The 22,404-nt window shown below is 39.5% G+C and overlaps 1 protein-coding gene across 5 annotated transcripts in view; it reads left to right on the forward strand.

Moving 5' to 3' along the window:
- NAALADL2 (N-acetylated alpha-linked acidic dipeptidase like 2) overlaps positions 1-22,404 on the forward strand; it is a 1,725,756-nt gene that overhangs the window by 1,080,746 nt on the left and 622,606 nt on the right. For all 5 annotated transcript variants that reach the window (XM_073674925.1, XM_073674926.1, XM_073674927.1 and 2 more), the window contains one exon: positions 14,805-14,945. In XM_073674925.1, the coding sequence (XP_073531026.1) occupies positions 14,805-14,945 (141 nt within the window). The remainder of the gene's footprint in view (positions 1-14,804; positions 14,946-22,404) is intronic.

Genomic DNA, 22,404 nt, shown 5'->3' on the forward strand with positions numbered 1-22,404 from the left:
ATGATACAACTCATACAACAAAAAACAATCTTCACATGGCTATGTTGACAGAAAAATAAAAATGTTGTGAATCTTTGAATAAGAAGAGGAAAAAAGAAAAAGCGGCAAATGCCACTTACTGAATCAGTTCGGTGTACTCCAGCAATTGCTTCATTAAGACTGGCATGCACTTCTCTATTCTTTATGAATCACCCAAAATTATGTCTGTACAACAAAACAGTGGCAGTTAAAAAAAAATAATTATCTATGGCAAGATACAGGTCCTTTTTACATAGTAATTTGCTATTCTCTTCAATAGGAGTTATGAAACCAGTGTAGTACAGTAAAGGTTACTCTCATGTCACCTTCGGCAGCTTCTGACCTTTCCTAGATTCCAACATCTACCCGTGCCAGGCACATATATGTGATACCAGTGCCACAGCCTAGGCCTTGCCGCATTTCCTGGTCTCTGGGTCTTAAATACATGCAGGTAATCTGCTGTCCAGCTGTCTCCTTAAAAAAATATCTGAAAACACCTGTGATGAAAAAGCATCTAATCTTTATCAGCCAGATATCTAGATTTGTTAAGCCAAGAGAAATGCACTATTGTGTTTGTGTTGACTTTAGAACTTGTGTGTGTTTCTTTGGTGGGTCAAGAAGGACCGACCAGTATTTGTATAACACTGAATCTTGTCTTCTCTTGGTTCTGAAACAATGATGTTTGTTACTATGCTAATTGCATATTGGACTAAAGCCAGCTAGATGTTTTTAACAAGAGCCCAATGCTATACCAGCTATGTAAATTGATTAACTGGTCAAACAATGAGACCTGAGCCCTGTGGAGTAATACCCTCCCTAACCCTTGCCCTGTGGATGTGTACATGAAAGAACAAATGTGAATTATTTAAGGAACATATGCCTCTGTAGCAGGCAGAATTGAAAGAGACTTTACAGGGAGAATCAAAGATCAGACTGTCTTCAGACCATCAGCTTGATAGCATGGTTTTATCGAAATAGACACAGATTTGGATTCTACATGATTCCAGCCTAAGGGTATATGGTCCTGACTGGAAAGATACGGATCTGCTCCATTTACCAGCAGAGAGTTTATGGATACATTTGGGGAGACCAAGTTGGGACAATAAAGTCACCTGACCCCATGGATATGTTATTTGGGGTTGCCAGGAGGGACCCTCCGGTCGCATGTAACCCATGGAGACATTTGGCAAAGCCAGATTGGGAACAGCTGGTCATCTGGCCCCATGGAAACTCTTGGAGAGGCCAGGATGGGACCCTCGGGTCTCCTGGCCTTGTATCCCTATGGATTGTCAGATTCCTAAGCTTCCGCTACCTCCTTTCTGTGGGGGCCTGCCAAAAGCGGGGGGCCACTGGTTGAGGTAGTTGGCCCTGGAAGTCCCAAAGTCGCAGTTGTTCTATCCCAGGCGGGCCAGCAGAAGGGTGAGACTGTGTAATGTTGTACCATCTTGGGTATTTTCTGGGACTGTTCAATCTGTTTATTGCCTGTTTTGTGCTTCAATAAAGTATTGCCACACTGTTTTACCCTCACCCTGTGTTGGCTGAGTAGTATTATGCCAACGGAAGACCCCATGTCTTCACAACACCAATATATTGTAATGCAGCGGCTTGCGGCATTACTGTAATGGTCCAGGGTGTGTTCTGGCTGACCATGTACCTCTCCCTCAGAAGGACTGATCACATGACTGTGACATCATTACAGGTCCTGTGTGCACTGAAGGATATATAAATCCTGGTGCTTTTGAAACAGTGTGTGAAAGGCGTGAGGCCTGTTCCCCATGTGTGGTAAACCATTAGAGTGTGAGGCCTTGTGAGGCATAGTGAAGCCTGGTGAAGCCTGAAGGGCAGAGGCTGGATCCTTGTGTGTAAGAGATGCCAGTAGCCTTGGAGGGCAAAAGGCTTGGAAGACAAGAGTCCTGAAAGGCAGAGGCTGGATCCCTGTGTGTGTAAAGAGATACCAGTAGCCTTGGAAGGTACAAGGGCTGGAGACCCCCATCTGGCAAGCTGTAAAGCCACAGCTGTGGCAGAACAAATCTAATGGAAACCGCTAGACCCGGCAAAAGGTAAAAGTGGTGCGTTATATGGACATTGATAAAGTTACTTTGCTGAAGGCTGTAACTGGAGCCAAGTGGAGCCTGTCTGCCACTTGAAAGGCTCTTGGATGTTATGAGTGTAAGCATGCCGGTGAGCCACTGAGATGGACTGTGTGATAAGCAGTTATGAAGTGTAATAAACTGCTGGATTTCATGTTACTGGAAAACGTTGCATGTGTGCTTTTGTTGACCCGGTGAAGCGAGTGTCCCCCAGCGTGATGACTAGCGCTGCCTTACAATATTTGTACTCATAGATATTAACAAAATTACATCTATCCATTCATTTCACGCAGGCATTCCGAATTATTTATTTGTTTATTAATCCGATAACACTGAGAAACTTCCACTGACTATGTATTATCCCCTTATAGACCCTGTTATAGATATGATTGCAAATCTTTAAGATGTCTCATAATTAACCCAGAACTTGCAATCTTAGAAATTACCTTTACATGACCCCTATGCAGCTGACCCCTTGATTTGAAAACAGATAATTAAAGAAAATCGTAATGGCTACCAGATGTAATGCCAATCTTTGCTTGAATGCACAAGAATGATGAGAAGGACAGATTTACGATCGGTTGAGATAAGAGCCCCAGATAAAAAGAAAATGTAAAATCCTTTTTCTACCTTACATAAATTATGAAGTGAGGTTTTATGAACTGCATCGATATAATAGATAGGAAAGCCATATTTTCGGACACGTGATAAAATGGCGAACACAAAGTATGGTTTTGCGTTGCTGGAGGTTCTGTTATGTGGATATCTGCCAGATAGATAATTTCTATGCCACGTTTCCAATCTATGAACATATAAAATCATGATAGGAAAGATGACGCTAATATCTCCCTCCCGGGACCTCCAGGGGCAAAAATATCTTAACATTTGTGAATCTTCTAAGACAAAGACACATCCTATAGTTCTCTGAAATCCTTCCCTGTTATGAGCCACCAGAATGGAGGTATGAGGGTATAACTTGTGTTAATAAAAAGCCAATGATAATTATGATTTTCGTTCAATCCCAGGAAGATCTGTTTTTGTGTAGGATTGATCAATGTTTCACTGGAGTTCTTTCCTCCATAAATCTGAGCCATTTTCGTGACCCAAGTTTAGTAATTTTCTTCCATTATTCCTTTTTTATGTAATTTTACTGTATATGCTCTATTGTTTTGTCCCCTTTGTAAAATCTTGTGTATATTTTTAGAAATACTGCCTATCTTTCTAGATTAAATATAGAAATTTAATAGCTTTGTTCTTTTTGCTCTGTAAACCGAACTCCTGAAACCATATGCTACCTGTAATGGGTGTCCAATCGGCCTGTAAAGCAATTGGTGGTGGCAGCTGGTGATTTTTCTTCGGTTATTGTTGAGCTTTGGCAGACACCATATTGGGGTATATATACAGGTTAATTAGAATATCATCAAAAAGTAAATTTTTCATTTCTTCAATACAAAAAGTGAAACTCATATATTATATAGAGTCATTACAAACAGAGTGATCCATTTCAAGTGTTTAGTTCTGTTAATGTTGATGATTATGGCTTACAGCAAATGAAAGCACATTTGCCAGTGGCAAGTTTGGATGGCCATGTCAGCACATGTATGAGATTTTTATACTTCTGGCCACATTCCAACTAGACGTGTCCGGCCTTGCTCAATTCAGTTTCATTGAGTGAGGCCATGCATGTCAAGTTGGCATGTGATCACATGTATGCAAATAACCAGCACCAGAAAATCCTGACAGTGTGCAGTGTGTACTGTGAGAATTCAGAAGTCTGCAGTCCTATAGAATGACTGCTGATTCATCACAAACTTGGACAACCTCTTTAATGCTCCCAACATAAAGAAAAAATATGAGAATTAGTCAGTATCACCAAAAACATTTACATCTAGGTACCTTATAGATGACATTGTCTCTGATTGGAGTCCTTATCTTTCTTTTTTCATCTTGTCCAGACTCCATGATGACTTTTCTCATCTATAGTCCATCTCTGCAGACTTCCATCTTCTGCATTCTTGTGCAGCACATTCCCCCATGATGCCCTTAAAAATAGCAGTGTCATTATAATGCTCCTGAATAAAAATATTTGCCCTATTCTGAGCCCCTGAATAAACCATTTTCCCTCATTATATTCCCTGCAAAACATATGACTTCCACTTTGTGCTTCTTATGGTACATTCCCTCCACACTGTCATGTCCTTTCTGTCCTTTCCATACTTGGCCCTCTCTTCACTCTGTCCTTTCACACTGTGTCCCTTTTATAGGGTCCAGTCTCTATACTGTATCACACTCTCCCTACTTGCCATATTGTCCCCTTCTGGCTGTACCCTTACACTGTCCTCTCATGCTGCCCCCCTCCCCCCCTCATTACTCAGTCTCTATTCTGTGCCCACTCACACTTTTCTCCCTCATGATGTCTCCTCACACTATTCCCCTCACACATTTCCCCTTCCTCTTCATACTGTCTCTTCTCACATCCCCCTGCCAACCATATTGTCTCCCCATATTTTTACCCCTTCACTCTCCATACTGCCACCTCGCATATCCCCCCGACTCCCCATACTGTGTCTGCACACATCCCATCACCCTCACTCCCCATACTGAGTCCACATTCACCCCCCTTCATTCCTCATACTGTGTTCGCACGTATTCTCCACTTTCTGTATCTGCACCAATCTCCTCACTCACCATACTATGCTGGCACCCATACCACCCTCATACATTCTCCCCTCACTCCTCTTATTGTCCACACCCACCCCCTCACTCATCATACGATGTTCACACCATCCCCCCACACGCCATACTGTGCCTGCACCCATCTCCCCCACTCACCATACTGTGTCTGCACCCATCCCTCCATACTGTTTCTTCATATATATGCCTATCTCCTCCATTGCTCCACATACTGTATCTTAAAATTTCTCCTGCTCCCCATATTGTGTCTGGAGCTGTCCTTTCCTTGCTACCCAAACTTGTGTCCTCAAATCTTTCCCCCATTACACTAAATCTTCCCCACATTAAATCTCCAGCACCCCTCTCCCCCACACTAAATCTCCCCCTGTTACATTAAATCTTCCGGGTCTTCAGCTCCACTGGAGCATTTACCACCAATGTTTTTTGTGCCTCTGTGTGCCAGTGAGTGACGTCAGCAGCTTGAGCACATGACCTGATCATGCTGCTGACATCGCCCTGAGCTAGAGGCGTGAAAGACAGTATAATTGTTCACTAGGAGCCAGTGGTCTGCATCTTTTCTGAGCCGCCCATCACCTTGATAGCCGAGTCAGAGAATGATAAACTGCCAGTCCTGGGGGCGGCAAAATGCAGCTATCAAAGAGACATCTTGGACCACCGCATTAGGTGGCCTGATGGTGACCCCCTGCCGGCTGTGCTTGGGACAGATACCCCACCTGCCCCCCCTAGATATGCCTCTGAACTTGTCACATAGATTCAACCTCCAGTCCTCCCCTATCACTTGAGTCTTTGTATTATTATTCACAAACTGAGACTATCATTCCCAATTTCAATATTTTTCAACTCTGTATTAGTACACCACAATCTGATTTACGCCTTTTATATCACCAATCTGTAATGATGAGTGGTGTGCTCTGACCTCCTATCCCCAGGCCACTGCTTTCCCTGCCCTCGTTTTTTATTATCCTTGTGATCGTCCCCCTTGATTGACTGAACTTGATTGAAATCCTCGCAAATTGAACCACAAGTTGTTTGAATTGTCCAAAACTAGAGAATTTCAGGAAATTTGAATCGAAGACAGTTCACAATGGATAAATTAATTCACCTCAAATACATACAGTAAAATAAATATATAAACTGATGAATAAACCCCATTTTTGTAAAACACTATCTCTGTTTTGTGCACGGATGCATGCAAATTTCTTGCATCAACCATTTCCTTGAATCTGTGCTGCTTTGTTCTTTTTTGTTTCTTTCATATAAAATATTTGTCCCTGGAAACTTGCGTTCCATTTTTAAAATACATTTTTACTGGTTCTTTGAACATTCTTTAAATCTGTGATATTAACTTCACAATTCTTGCTGTAAAATTATCCGCTTTAATTAAGCTCATCCTTTTTATTATATTTACTGTCATTTTTTTCTGAAGAAAGTAAGGTTGAAACAATTTTATCTAATTAAGGACTAAAGTGATATGAAGCTGTGATATTAAGACTTATCTAGGAGATAATAAATAAAATAGTTTCAGTTGGTCATCCTAATTAGCTTCAGTGAATGGCATATTCCTTTGAAATCATTTAAGTTGTTCTATCATTTAAAAAAAAAAACTTAATGAAAGAACTATTTGATTTTCAAAATGAATCATTTTGAAAATGACACCGACTGTGCCCTTACTATGAATAAGTGATGTCTTGCCCAGTGTATTAGAAGTAACACACTCACCCAGTCAAACCAGATCTCCCACTTTGCACTGGCGAGGGGCAGTACCCTGAAACACAGTGTCAGAAAATTGAGATTCTGGTTTGGTTTTTATCATAAGTCATGTGGCAAGGCTCGTTAAAGGGACGATATTGACTTTTAGGATTGCTACTTCCAATAGGTGGCACTAGAGTTCTAGTCCTCTTCCTCTCTGAAGAGACAATTTGCATATTTAATTTCCCAGAATAGCATTTGAAGACCTAAAAGTCTCCTCACATTGGCATGCCAGGCTTGGCTTGTCCCTCTCTACAAGGAGAAACAATGGATCCCAGTTCAAAATGGACAATTCTACATGTTTTTGTGTTTTTGCTTTAAGATTGGTCCCAAGAGTTCGGCATTTCAACATAGAAACAGAATATTGACAGCAAAATAATACCATCTCATCCTTCTGATTTGCTTTAACATTTTTTACCATCTCAGAATAGATATATGTTAGTGCTGAGTGAGTGTAATCGTTACTATTTGCTATTTGCACGGATAGTACGGTATTTGGGTTACTCCATAATTGTGCTGATGTAAAGTAGATATATGGGAAATGTTATTTATTATCTATTTTGTGTGACATATCTATTTGATTTAAGGGCATGAAAATTCAAATTTTTAAATTGCGAAATTGTCTAAATTTTGTACAAATTTCCGATTTTTTCACAAATAAATCCTGGTCATATCAAATAAATTTTACCACTTCATGAAGTACAATATGTCACTAAAAACAGTCTCAGGATCTGTTGAAGCATTTTAGAGTTATTACCTCATAAAGTGACAGTGGTCAGAATTGTAAAAATTGGCCTGGTCATTAACGTGCAAGCAGCCTTCGGGGGTAAAAAGGTTAAAGTGTACCTACATTTTGCAAAGATTTTTTTATAAATTGCAATGGTAAAAAATCATAAAAGTCAATATTGGTCTTTGAGCAGAGACCCCAACCGATTACTTAAAAAACTATTCAGACACACTCATGCATGAAGGCAAGCAAGCACAGAGTAGGCTCATTGACCATATACCACTCTGTATGTGATTGACTCCATAACTACATTTAGTTTTGTTGCACATCTCATATCTTCACAGCATAGACAATTGCCTTCAGATGACCCCAACGATAAAAGTCAAAGGGGGTCAGATCGGGAGACCTTGGTGGCCATTCAACTGGCCCACAACGACTAATCCATTTTCCAGGAAACTGTTCATGTAGGGATGTTCGGACCTGACATCCATAATGTGGTGGTGCACCATCTTGTTGGAAAAACTGAGGGAACGTGCCATATTCAGTGCATAAAGAGGGAAACACATCATCATGTAGCAAATTCAGATATCTAGTGGTATTGAGGTTTCCATTGATGAAGAATGGCCCCACTATCTTTGTATCCCATATACCACACCATACCATCAAGATATGAGATGTGCAGCATCTGAAACAATGGATACTGGAAGCCTGTGCTAGCATTTCTTCTGCGCTGTTACTATCAGTGTGTCAAGAGTGGGAGAAGAGGGTTGCATTGACAATCCAACACAATGGGCAGCACTTTGAACACATTTTATAAGTGGTCATAAACTTTTAAAAAACTCATGAAATAATAAAGTTACGTTAAAACCAAGCACACCATTGTTTTTCTTATGAAATTCTCAATATGTTTGATGTGTCACATGACCCTCTTCCCATTGAAAAAAATAAAGTTGGATCCAAAATGGCCGACTTCAAAATGACCACCATGGTCACCTCCTATGTGGAAAAGTTTTCCCTTCCCATATACTAATGTGCCGCAAACAGGAAGTTGTTATCACTAACCATTCCAATTTAATTTAGGTATATCCATATAAATGGCCCACGCTGTAAATATGTCTGTATATTGGCTTCATAGTATATTTGTGCACCTATACAATCATTTAATACAGGTGTGTGGGTCTGATTGTTTTTTTATAGTATACATTGGGGGAGTTCATGTGTTAATTAATCTCATTGTGCTGACACATCGTATATGTATATGTTTATAGGTCTAACTTTGTCACAAGGCATCCTCCTTTTTTATTACTGTTGCCTCTCCATATAGTTATCTAACTTTAAAGCTGCCATAAATCAGTGAAAATAAATTAGATGGTCCTCAATAGCACAAAACTACCAGCACCAAATGCATTCATTTACATTTGGGAAAACTGAACTGACGTTTCCATTGGTTTAATATTTATTTTCAGACTATCTAAATCATTCGCAATATTACAGACACCTTCAAAAATACTTATTCTATGATTCCCTATTTTGTAATAAGCAAACAGACAAAACAAAACCTATACCAAACCTAATGATACTGTATCTCATTTAAAAACTTTACAGTTGTTAAAGTTGAAATAAGCTCAAAGAAAGAAAATACAGTTACGCTCCAAAGGTATGACCGGCAGGACTGCAGCGAATTGCAAACAATACCACAATTGTCCCAGGGGATAAAATTTTATATTATTAGATAATTTGCGCTGAGCTGCTGGATAATAAAAAAGGGAATAGCGATAAAATCAATTAAAAAGAATTTTTTTTCAATAAGATTAAAATATGTAAACAATAGTTTGTGTAAACAACTTCAAGTCCGAGTCCGTTTGATAGTAGAAATACAGCCGAGATTGTCAGAGTGGTCAATTGGTTAAATAGAGCAACCCTAGATGGAGAGAAAGGTATGTGGGTTAGAGTGGATTGATGCTCCGAGTTGTTGACTTTTTAAGAGTAGACAGTTGTATTACCTGATTGACTGTAAGTTAGAATTCCTGACAGTTGGTGCTTACTGCGGCTTTGCCGGTGGCTAAGTGTACAAAGGTACCTAGTACACAAAATAAACTCAAATACGTACAAGGAAAGGAGGGGCTAAGGGTTATGTCATAGGTAATATTAATCTGCCAATTTTTACCTGATACGAGGGTTCTATGGTTTTATCCTAGATCAGTACTTTAGGCTGATAATGGGATTTTTGAAAGTAGAACAAAAAGTTAACCTGGAAGAATAAAGAAGGTAGTCGTATTTAATGATTCGAAAAGGTATGTATATGCTAACCAATTCTACTGTGTTTCTGTTATCAAACGGACTCAATTTTTTCCTATTATCCAATCCTGTCCCTAAATCTAATCTACCCTTCCAAAATGGTTCTTGAAGTTATTGTTTACACTAACTATTGATTACATATTTTAATCTTATTTAAATAAATTCTTTTTAATTGATTTTATCTCTATACCCTTTTTTTTATCCAGCAGCTCAGCGCGAATTATTTATTACTAAAGTTGAAATAAGACACAAATCCATCATTTTCAAATTATAATTTAAGTATATTAATCTGGAGGACAGCTAAAATCTTATGTGTGAAAAGCCATCTCCATTTTTTGGGGGAACAATTCCTTCCCAAATCCACTAATGGCAATCTGATTTCCTGGATCAACAACCCATTGCGGAGTCTACTACCCATAACCTGTTTCCTTGATCAAAGGATCACCAGAGAGTCTACTACGAATAACCTATAAAATTGTATTTATCAAGAAAGAAAATCTGACACTCCTAGAATGTGTTCTTCATTAAAGATTCATTGTCTGTGATACTAATGAAACCTTCTTTCCTCAAAATGCAAAACATAAATGATGCACTATAATAAGAAGAATAGTCTAAAAAGGAGGAGTAAAATCCAGTGCAGATTTCATAACACAGTACAGTTTTGCTGATATTTAACAGTATATGTGCCTCATGTATCAAAAATGTCTGAAAGAATAAAATATTTGTTGCCTACAGTAATCAATCAGAGCTTTCATTCTTTTAAAGCTTTGATAAAATGAAGACTGTGTTTATTTGATTCCCATTGGTAGCAAAGAAAGTTTTTCTTATAGACTCTTCTGCTAAATTTACCTCTGTATGTGGAGTACCTAGCCTCAGTTTGGATTATATTATGGGATCTCCATGAGATACTAGATTTTTTTTTCTCCATTTTGGGCTGTCAAAGATGCTAAGCTCCAGGTCTATCAGTGCACCATCTGGAGAATACCCTGCAACAGAGCAGTTAAAAGTTATTTGTCACAAAGAATAGTCTCTCTTCAGAATGAATATCATTAACAACAACACTTTCATACTATCCTTTATCACTGAATAGTCTAGTGGATTTGCTGTTGGCTTAAGTCCAATATTCTATAATTTGTCTGAGCTACTTATGTCAAACTGCACTAAAGGCTTTGCAGAGATCAAGATAAGTAATATTCATGGCATCACCTAAAACCAACAGTTTTCTGACAGTGTAAATAAAAATCAATAAGATTATTTTTACATATTCTCTCCTCAGTAAAGCTAAGCTAATTTGGGTCCAACAGGTTGATAGTAATTGGATGGTGTACTTTTTCAGAGGAGTTTCCAGTATTTTTAAAACGGATATTAAGCAATGTGGCCTATTGTTATCAGCTTCTTTCCCAATAGAGATGTAGACATCTTATGTATAGGTACAACATTGGCTCTTAATCAAACTTCAGGTGAATGTACTACTTACAGATATCAAATCTGCCAAGATTTGATAATGCCAAATTGCATGGATTGAATGGAATAGCTGCCATTCTTACTGCATGCTCGCAAAGCGAATTTTTAAAAATTCGAATTTGAGAATACAGATTTTTGTAAAATTTGAGTAGAATTAAATTCCATCATAAATTTGCCCTTTTCTTGTACTGGCTAAACTAATTACTTTGATTAAACAGATGCTAAATAAGCTAGAATGAGATTTTTGCACAATCATTTAGTCATTAATTCCAGAGCAGATTCGAATTGACCAAATTGCGTGGGAAATTAGATTACATTTTTCCGGAAAGTTGATTGACAGCAAATGTATTCTCTGCAAATTGAATGTTTAATATTCTGCTATAACATAATTTGTAAAAAAAAAAAAAAAAAAATACTCGCTCACCTGTCCAAAATAATCAAATCATCATTAGCTGTCTCAACACCTTTGCTGCCTCAGATTCACATTTCTCATGTGTTCGATCACTATGGACTCTTCTTTCCACATTTTGAATACATCTTGAAAGGAAATCCATCTGGGCCTGCAATTTCCAAGTAGTTAAGGACTTTAGAAGAGCAGATTGATCCTATGTGGATTGACTTTGAATGCAATTATCGCAAAAATAAAAGAAAATGCCTTGGAAACCAAGCAAGTAGGAAGGTGTACATAAATGATTGGCCCTGCCATGAAGCACAGAGCGCCTGTACTTGGTTTTAACGGTCATCGTGTTCTGACAGAATCCCTTTAACACCACAGGACTACATTTCACTCCACCAGCCATCAGGCTAATTTTTGTAACCCTACCACTAAGCAATAGCTTGCTTGCAATGCACAGTGTACACAGGAAGCTACTAGTTCAGGGTATGGGTGGGGTTATACAGAGCAGAAGACCTAGCTCTGCTGTATCTACATTAGACAAAACAGGTATTCTATGAAAACTACACCAAGCAGTCCAGTAAGTGATACATCCTTGGAATCAGACTTTCTTGCCCAATGTTATGCTGCTCTCAGATTATTTAGCAAAAACCTGCTGAAAAATTACCTTTTAAAAAGCCTAAGTAAATGATTTCATGGAGTCAAGTTGGGCCCCTTGTAAAACCCGATGTGGAGAACAGCAAAGAACAGCAACCGTAGGGAAAAGAGGCAAAGCCTTACGAAGCCGAGGCAGGTGCGGAACACATATTTTGACAATATCATTTTGATACAGATATTCCAACTCAATGCTGTATAAATTGAATGCCTTTTTGATGAAGCAGATCAGGTGATGTGTATTTGTGCCATGAGAGAGGATGTGACCTAGGGATCACAACACCATTTATCAAGGCATACATAATATTAGGCATCTTGTTTTCCTCAGCCAAAATGGGCCAAAAAATACATTTAACTGACTCTGAAAAGTCCAAAACTGTTAAAAGTTGAGATAACCTTTTGAAATTCAAATTTGCAAATTTTGGAATTTTCCAAAATATTTGATGCACTGGGAAAGAATACTCCAGCTGGCAAAGCTGGGTAAAGCACGCATTGGGGTGCCGGGCTACATACCTAACAGGGCCATACACAATTGCCATGTAAGTTTGTATTTCATATTCTTTTAATTAACATATATGAAGCCAACTAGGGTATGTAATGCTATGGCTATGTGGTTACACTACTGTGTATACTGTTTATAAGACTTGGGTGGTTTGTTAGGTTACTAGCCCTCCATTGAGTTACCCTGTTTTAATTTTCATAAAAGTCCTTGTGATTTTTTTTATATCTAATAAAGTTAGAAATATTTGTGTGATATTTTGTAGCAAGATCTTTCTTTTTTGGTCTATATATTTATACTTCTGTGTGTCTCTTTTATTTAACCAGACAACTTTGATTATAAGAATATTAGTTGGTCTCAGCCACTAGTTGTATTCTTGATGCTGGCACAGGCATTGCCAAATAACTGTAGTCCCCCCAAACCCACTCCCCCCCCCCCCACTGGAAAAAAAAGTGGTTAACAGTGAAAAATGAGTATATATTTGTTTTTTTTTCACATGATTTATTTTTATTTTTCTAAAATAATTAAACTTTTCATATTCGCTTGAAATAGAAACAAAACCTACTTTTACACAGGGAGGGGAGGAGGATTACAAATCATTAAAGTTGGGTGAATTAATTCAAGTGGAATTAAATTCTGCACAAGTTTTACAAAAACCTATGTATTCTACTGATTATAAATCTTTTGTAATGTGCTTCACACAAATTTAGCAAAATGGATCGTTAGTGGCTAACAAGTGGTTAAAAAAAAATCTAACTAGTACTCCTCACCACTCATCTTTGAGGCCAACTCTGCTGCTTGCTTTCTTACATACAATTCTCATTGCATCTCCTTACTGCTACTGTGCGCTGAAACTCCTGGTCTTTTCATGTGGACTGGGTCTTCAGGCCTCTACCAGGCCCTGGACATTTCTTCACATGAGCGTTGAAATGTCATGCACCATACATTATGAGGCACATGCGCAGTGATGAGTGTGAAGATGTCAGGGGTGTCAGCTTTCGTCGGCAGTAAGAAGAAGCACCAAGGAGTATACCAGGGACAGTGAGCAGAAGATGTGAGCTGTAAGGTGAATATTAATTGTTTTTTTTTTTTTCTTCCACATCTTAAATTTATTATGTTCTGAGGTCTCTCCGGAGCCCAGGGCATTATAAAATACATTTAATTTGCAAAGCATACATTTGCAACAAATCAAATTTCTAGGTAAATTCCATACATTTTGGAAAATTCAAATCTTGTCAGATCTGCTCATCTCCACACAACATAGATCTACCTTTTGTGCATGCAATTTAACTCCCTCCCCACTTTCTCCTGCACACCACGTATACCAGCCTGAGTTGCAGCTAGATTAGTGATATATGGTTTGCTTAAAATCTGAGGGTCTCTGTTATATTACAATACCAAAATTCTACTTGCAACCCAGTACAAGATACGACAGGTTAAAGTCAAAGTCAGGAATGAAAGAATGAAAGCTGTAGACACACATTTAACCTGAGTTATTTTGGGATGGATTGTGATTTCATCTTGAATTAAAGCAGTTTTTCTCAGCTTTACAAGCTCTACTTCGCTCTTGAAGCTGGAATCCAGACTCCGATATGGCTATTGGTATTCAAAGAAAATTTCATGCATTCATGGCTGAGTCATCATCCTGCAAGGACACATGAGATATTTTCTTGGCTAGCAAAGGGTTAAAGTAGCAACGCAATAGATAAATCATGTCACTCAAAAATATGCACTAGAACACGTTGGAGACTGATACACACACAGAATGTACCTAGAAAAGCAAAGATGACTTTATAAAATCTCAATTTAAAATGAAAGTTGCAGTGAAAGGGCTCTTTAAAATCCAAACTGTTAAATACAGCTGCAGTTTTGCATGTAACTGCTGGCAAGGCACCTGATCAGCTCTGTTATAGTGAACCTGTGTTATCTAGAACATGAACTTTGAACATCTGACAAGGTCAAGGATAAAAGCATAAATGTGTAAGAGAAAGCTGCTCAACATCCTTATATTATAAGTATTTCTCTTAAAACTTAAATACTAATTATTTAATTATATATTTTAATGAGAGTGTGAAGCACAAATAATTATTTGGCAGGGAAAAGGTTACACATTAATTTATGTTGAAAAACATTTTTCTCATAAAGACAGATGGTTTCTCATCCTTGTGGGAACTTAAAACAATTTGAATGTTTTCTATGTGCATTTCTTCTATTTAGATGGAAACTCCTGGGAAATTAAACCAAATGTGACATCATTGTTGGTGCAGCCTGTAACTATAACACTTCTACGAAGATTATTTACTTGGACAGAGACTACAAAGTCAGATCAGTGTGTTCCAATTAAAGTCTCAGAAACAGGTAATACCTCTTAAGTTCAACTTTGAATATTAAGGCAAAGCGGTCTGTTGTAATCGTAGTGTATGCTTAAAATAAAAACAATGAATTTCTAATAAATGTACCTTTTTATGAAAACACAAGTGATGAGGCAAAACATGTTCTACTTCATACTGGAGGAAAAAGTACATCTGTCAATCAGGAAGCAAAGCATGGCTGTGATCTAAAACACTTTATTTATTGGCGCGTTTATTTATCAACGCGTTTCAAACTTGACACACTTCTCAGGACATAACCACATGTCATCTGCCTTCAGGATTGAAGACAAGGCGATGAATTCCTGACAATTGAAAATTTGGACCTTTGGCCTTGTTGTGCTGCTGCTCCATTGATGTCACCGCTTTAGATCATAGCTTACAGGTCTATATTTAAAAAAGCCTGTAAGCACTGCACATGCTCAACTACTCTATTAGACTGCAGCAGTGGTCTGTAACCCATTCAAGCAGCATTAAACAATTAAATTCTAAATCTCTCAGTTCTGCCAAATGGAAAAGACTTTTAATAAGATTAGAATTGCAAAGTTTCTTTTGCTTACAAGCAACTTTGCAATTTTAATCATTTTTAATGGGGAGAAAACTCCTTTAATAATTAAGTAAACTATTTTTAAGGGTCATTTTATTATTTATTTCTTCTGGGTTGTTTAATGGTTGTATTTATTTGAATACTCATTGACTCCTATTTAATTTATTAAAATTGCTTGCAAAAATTTTTGAATCACCACAGTTTGTAACCGATCAATCAGATTTCTTTTACTGTGTAGCAAATACTTATCATGAAAAATAGATTCAAGACTAAAGGGTCAGAAGGAGCACAGGTAACGGGAAAAAAAAAACCCTCTATAAAGTCATTCATTTATTAGGTATACATTAAAAACATTGGATGGACAAAACATAGATAAGCCGCAGAATAGATCCCAAGGATTAGGGTACATATAATGAGGGTATAAAATTTAGTCCTGCGGCAGAGCAGGGCAAATAGAAAAGGCACATTTTCAACCTAGGTTTTCTCCCTAAAGTCTGATACTGCCAAGCCATGGAAACTGGCATAAAAATGTGAATCGATAGTGGTTCCCTTGCTACACGACAGCTTTTCCCGAGATGCCCTAAGTTACCCTGATAGATATATATGTTGATATAGATAAAAACACCACGATAAAGACACTAGTTTCAGGCAATTCAGAGTTAAACCTAAAAGCGATAACAAAGATTAGGGGCAGATTAGGGCACAATATTAAAGATTGACACTTATTAGTACATATCGTTAGTAGCTGCCTCGACGCGTTTCTCCAAGTGGTTCATCTGAAGACCGATATTGAGTCATTGAAGCAGGATATTACCCCCAGCATGGAAAGTAAGCCAAGCTTTTCAGTTTTCCTAGCTCTGTAGCAGGACTTAATCAGTTTAATACCCACATTATATTTAATTTAAGTTTTGGGATATATTCTGTGTCTTTTCTATGTTTTGTCTGTCCAATGTTTTTAATATGTACATAATAAATTTATTATTTTATAGGGGGGGTGCTAATGTTAGCTGTGTAGCAAATATACAAATCACAGGTACAACACACTAACAATTGTTTTTAAAAATGCATTTATTACACTTTGCTTATATAGCGCCATCATATTCCGCAGTGCTTTATAGACAGTATCATCACTGTCCCCATTGGGGTTTACAATGTAAATTTCCTATCAGTATGTCTTTGGAGTTGTGGGAGGAAACCTGGGAACCTGGAGGAAACCCAAGCAAACACAGAAAGAACATATAAACTCCTTGCAGATGTTGTCCTTGGTGGGAACAGTGCTAACCACTGAGCCACCATGCTGCCCATACATGTACTTTCTAACCTTTGAAACATTCATGTTTTTCCCAGGTAAAGCAGAGGGGAAAAAAAGGTAATGAATAGTCCATTCTTGAAAAGAAAACAATTAGTATTTTTGATAATTCTTTGTGGGCTTTTAGGATGTCCTGTGTTTTTAAGGCATGTACATCACTAATCATAAACAATATTATACAGTACAGACCAAAAGTTTGGACACACCTTCTCATTTAAAGATTTTTCTGTATTTTCTTGACTATGAAAATTCTACATTCACACTGAAGGCATCAAAACTATGAATTAACACATGTGGAATTATATACTTAACAAAAAAGTGTGAAACAACTGAAAATATGTCTTATATTCTAGGTTCTTCAAAGTTGCCACCTTTTGCTTTGATGACTGCTTTGCACACTCTTGGCATTCTCTTGATGAGCTTCAAGAGGCAGCCACCGGAAATGGTTTTCCAACAATCTTGAAGGAGATCCCAGAGATGCTTAGCACTTGTTGGCCCTTTTGCCTTCACTCTGCGGTCCAGCTCACCCCAAACCATCTCGATTGGGTTCAGGTCTGGTGACTGTGGAGGCCAGGTCATCTGGCGTAGCACCCCGTCACTCTCCTTCTTGGACAAATAGCCCTTTCACTGCCTGGAGGTGTGTTTGGAGTCATTGTCCTGTTAAAAAATAAATGATGGTCCAACTAAACGCAAACCGGATGGAATAGCATGCAGCTGCAAGATGCTGTGGTAGACATGCTGGTTCAGTATGCCTTCAATTTTGAATAAATCCCCAACAGTGTCACCAGCAAAGCACCCCCACACCATCACACCTCCTCCTCCATGCTTCACGGTGGGAACCAGGCATGTAGAGTCCATCCGTTCACTTTTTCTGCGTCGCACAAAGACACAGTGGTTGGTACCAAAGATCTCAAATTTGGACTCATCAGACCAAAGCACAGATTTTCACTGGTCTAATGTCCATTCCTTGTGTTCTTTAGCCCAAACAAGTCTCTTCTGCTTGTTGCCTGTCCTTAGCAGTGGTTTCCTAGCAGCTATTTTACCATGAAGGCCTGCTGCACAAAGTCTCCTCTTAACACTTGTAGTAGAGATGTGTCTGCTGCTAGAACTCTGTGTGGCATTGACCTGGTCTCTAATCTGAGCTGGTGTTAACCTGCTATTTCTTAGGCTGGTGATTCGGATAAACTTATCCTCAGAAGCAGAGGTGACTCTTGGTCTTCCTTCCCTGTGGCGGTCCTCATGTGAGCCAGTTTCTTTGAAGCGCTTGATGGTTTTGCAACTGCACTTGGGGACACTTTCAAAGTTTTCCCAATTTTTCGGACTGACTGACCTTCATTTCTTAAAGTAATGATGGCCACTCGTTTTTCTTTACATAGCTGATTTTTTCATGCCATAATCTAACAGTTTATTCAGTAGGACTATCAGCTGTGTATCCACCAGACTTCTGCACAACACAGCTGATGGTCCCGACCCCATTTGTAAGGCAAGAAATCCCACTTATTAAACCTGACAGGGCACACCTGTGAAGTGAAAACCATTTCCGGTGACTACCTCTTGAAGCTCATCAAGAGAATGTCAAGAGTGTGCAAAGCAGTCATCAAAGCAAAAGGTGGCTACTTTGAACAACCTAGAATATAAGACATATTTTCAGTTGTTTTACCCTTTTTTGTTAAGTATATAATTCCACATTAGTGTTGAGCGAGCACTAAAATGCTCGGGTGCTCGAAGCTCGGGCCGAGCTCACTGTGATACTCGGGTGCTCGACCCGAGCAACAAGCCAAATGTTAGTCTATGGGAGACCCGAGCATTTTTGCGGCGGCACTCCCGGCAGTCTTTTAAAAGCCTAAGAAGGGCCCAAAACGATAGAGACAGTGCTCAAATGACATGGGGACAGCATGGGGATCACCCCAGGAAGCATTTCTGACCCCCAGGTCACTGCTGACAACAACGTGGTCAGAGGTATTAAGCCACTTTTAAGGGCTCACAATAAAACGTTCAAACACGAAACTGAAACTGATTTCCTGTGAAATATGTTAAGGAAGTTCCTTTGCAGGGTAAAGACTTGTGTATTATGTAAAATAAATAAACAAAAAAAAAATACTCCTCCACACCTTGGGCTATGTTCACAAGTAGCATTTTTTTATGTGTTTTTGCACTTTTGTATTGCTTTCAACCGTCACAAATGCATTCACTGGGAAATGTAATTTTAACATTTTACTATCTGATCTGGCCATGTTCTGTGTGACACATGCATACAGTGCTGAAAAGACATGGGAACAGCATAGGGAAGACCCCTGGAAGCATCTCTGACACCCAGGTCACTGCCTAAAAGTGTGCCCATCAGAAGTGATCCTTGCCGCATCAGAAGATGCAGACTTGCAACTATCCCCGTGCAAGTCCTTGTCCCAGAGCAGTGTTCAATTGTACCGCCCCCATTCCTTGCAATGCATGCGCAAATATGCAGCCAACCAACCACTCTCCCACCCGCAGGCTGCAATACCATACTGCTAGCTTTCACTTGAAATGGGGACTTTTAGTTTGGAGGAGGCCGAAGCTGGCCACTAACTCATGGCTGCTTCAGCAGCGAGGTATCCAAACTCAGTCCCCAGACGCCCGGTGGCCGGGTGTCCACTCTAGGTCCCTAGCCGCCAGGGGGTGGCCGGGTGTCCATACTCGGTCCCCAGTCGCCCCTATTTCTCCTGTTACCTTCCAACACACTTGTCTTAGCCTGGCCTGCTTTAGGGCAGCATTGGACGAGCCCACCAGAGAACCAGACTCCTCTGGTGGGCCCTGGCTTCTCCATCAGGGGAGTTGAGAGTGCAAAGGTGAGGCGCATGATGATGATAGAAGTTAGCATCTGCTTTGTTTTCTTGGAATGCAAGTGCATGTATGTAGTAGCGGCTAGGCCTGAGGTGGTCAGCGTTTTGGCGCATATACTACCTCCTCCGAGGATTGCTGGATGTTTTCCTGCTACTATTCCAGTTCTGTGACTCAGGTTAAAACAAAGCTTCAGGTGATAAATGATGGATGAGGTGGTGGCAAAGGAGAAAGAGCAGGAGGAACAGGGACAATTCACATCAATATCAGGCCAGTCAACCACACATGTCTAGTAGGATATGTTTCTGTACCAACAGGAGTGGTTCGGCTACACAGTTATAGGGCATACAGTGAGTGCAATGCCTACCAAAAATTTAGAGGCACTTCAATGCCCCTTGGAAGTGACATGGAGGTCAGAGGGCCTTAACTAAACCATTTTTCCATTTATAGCAACTGGGTCTCCTGTGCACTGTTGGGCTAAGCAGTGAATGGAAGGCTTTCCAAAAATTATGAGGAGATGCAATGCCCCTTGAAACAGACGTTGATTACAGCATAGTAAAAACCTTCTACCCATTATTGGGGAGTGGGTCTCCCTTAGTGTTCGCCTTTGCATTGAAAAGCAAAAGCTGACTAAAATTTGGAGTAAATGCAATGCCCGTTGGAAGAGTCGTGCATGTCGCAGTAGCTTAACAAGATGGTTTTAATGCCCCTTGGAAGAGACGTGGAGGTCGCAGTAGCTTAACAAGACGGTTTTAATGCTCCCTGGAAGAGACGTGGAGGTCGCAGTATCTTAACAAGACGCTTTTAATGCCCCTTGGAATAGACGTGGAGGTCACAGTAGCTTAACAAGATGGTTTTAATGCCCCTTGGAAAGTGGTGGAGGTCACAGTAGCTTAACAAGACGTTTTTAATGCCCCTTACAAGAGAAATACAGTACAGCGTCTTAAAAACATTATTCCCATTATTGGGGAGTGGGTCTCCCATAGGCTTTGCTTATGCTTTCCAAGCAAAAGCTGCCAAAAATTAGGACAGAGGAACTTGCAATGCCCCTTACAAGAGCCATGCAGTACAGCATATTACAAACATTATTCCCATTATTGGGGAGTGGGTCTCCCATAGTCTTTGCCTATCCCTTCCAAGCAAAAGCTGCCAAAAATTAGGACGGAGGAACTTGCAATGACCCTTACAAGAGCCATGCAGTACAGCATATTTCAAACATTACTCCCATTTTTGGGGAGTGCGTCTCCCATAGTCTTTGCCTATGCCTTACAAGCAAAAGCTGCCAAAAATTAGGACGGAGGAACTTGCAATGCCCCTTACAAGTAGAGATGAGCGTTGTTCTACTCGAACTGTTCGCCAATCTCAAATTCGAGCTGTTTTGGGCGGTGTTCGAGCCGTTCGGCGAACACGAACGATTTGAGAAAAATTCGGATGTTCGAGGTTATGTTCGATAACTGTTCGTGCACCAAAATCATAACTGGATTTTTTCTCAGTAATGATGAAAATTAATGTTAATACGCAGTTTGAGTGTACAGCGGGGTGGGGGGAGGGGCAGGGGATGGATCTCTGCAGGAATAATGAAGATCTCCATTTTTTCTTCTCTTTCCCGCATTTACAGTGGGGAGGTGCAATCTGTCAGCCTATCAGCAGCGCACACACGGAGCGAACTGCTGTTTTTCACACAAGCAAGGGCATGTGTCATTGGCAGTGTATGTCACATGTCCTTGCCCTATAAGACCAAGCCAATTTCCCCGTCGCCACCATTTTCTCACTGCTGCAGCTGCGTGTTAGACGGCACCGCTGTTGCTGTGTGCGCTATACCTTGTTAATTTCAAGCCAATTTTCGCACAAATCTACAGATAGCTTGGGAGTAGGGAATAGTTGTGATTGCAGTCCTTTAAAGGACTAGGTTACAGCATTTCCTGCGACTTTTATCAGGCAGGTCTCTGCTCTTAAATAGATAGATTGTGGGAGTAAAGACTAATTGTAATTGCAGTCCTTTTCAGGTCTAGGTTACATCAGTTCCTATCAGTTTTTGCCAGGCAGGTCTGTGCCAGTGCTGTGCAAGTTTTTTTTCACAGCATTTGGCTGAATCTAGCAAAGCTAATCCTTTTAGGCCTATTGCAGAGTGTGTTAGTCAGTGGAGTAGCCTATCTGTGTTGCAAGATATACCACCTGTGTATAGAATACCAATTTTTTTACTGCAACTAGTGAAGTAAAATCTTTTGGGCATAGCATCATTCTATTAGTCCATCTATACTGACCTCCATCAGGTTGCAAATTGAATATAATTTTTTTCTGCATCTAGCTCTGAAAAAATATTTGGCCTTCTAGCAGTGTGTGGGACTTGTTCTATTAGTCCATCTATACTGACCTCCATCAGGTTGCAAACTGAATATAATTTTTTTCTGCATCTAGCTCTGAAAAAATATTTGGCCTTCTAGCAGTGTGTGGGACTTTCTCTATTAGTCCATCTATACTGACCTCCATCAGGTTGCAAATTAAAAATAATTTTTATCTGCATCTAGATCTGAAAAAATATTTGGCCTTCTAGCAGTGTGTGGGACTTTCTCTATTAGTCCATCTATACTGACCTCCATCAGGTTGCAAATTAAAAATAATTTTTATCTGCATCTACCTCTGAAAAAATATTTGTGCTTCTGGCTGTGTGTGGGACTTGTTCTATTAGTCCATCTATACTGACCTCCATCAGGTTGCAAACTGAATATATTTTTTTTCTGCATCTACCTCTGAAAAAATATTGGGCTTCTAGCT

This window comes from Phyllobates terribilis, unplaced genomic scaffold (genome assembly GCF_046119375.1).
Source record: "Phyllobates terribilis strain yellow unplaced genomic scaffold, ASM4611937v1 Scaffold_3__8_contigs__length_932513732, whole genome shotgun sequence".
Classification (NCBI taxonomy): domain Eukaryota; kingdom Metazoa; phylum Chordata; class Amphibia; order Anura; family Dendrobatidae; genus Phyllobates; species Phyllobates terribilis.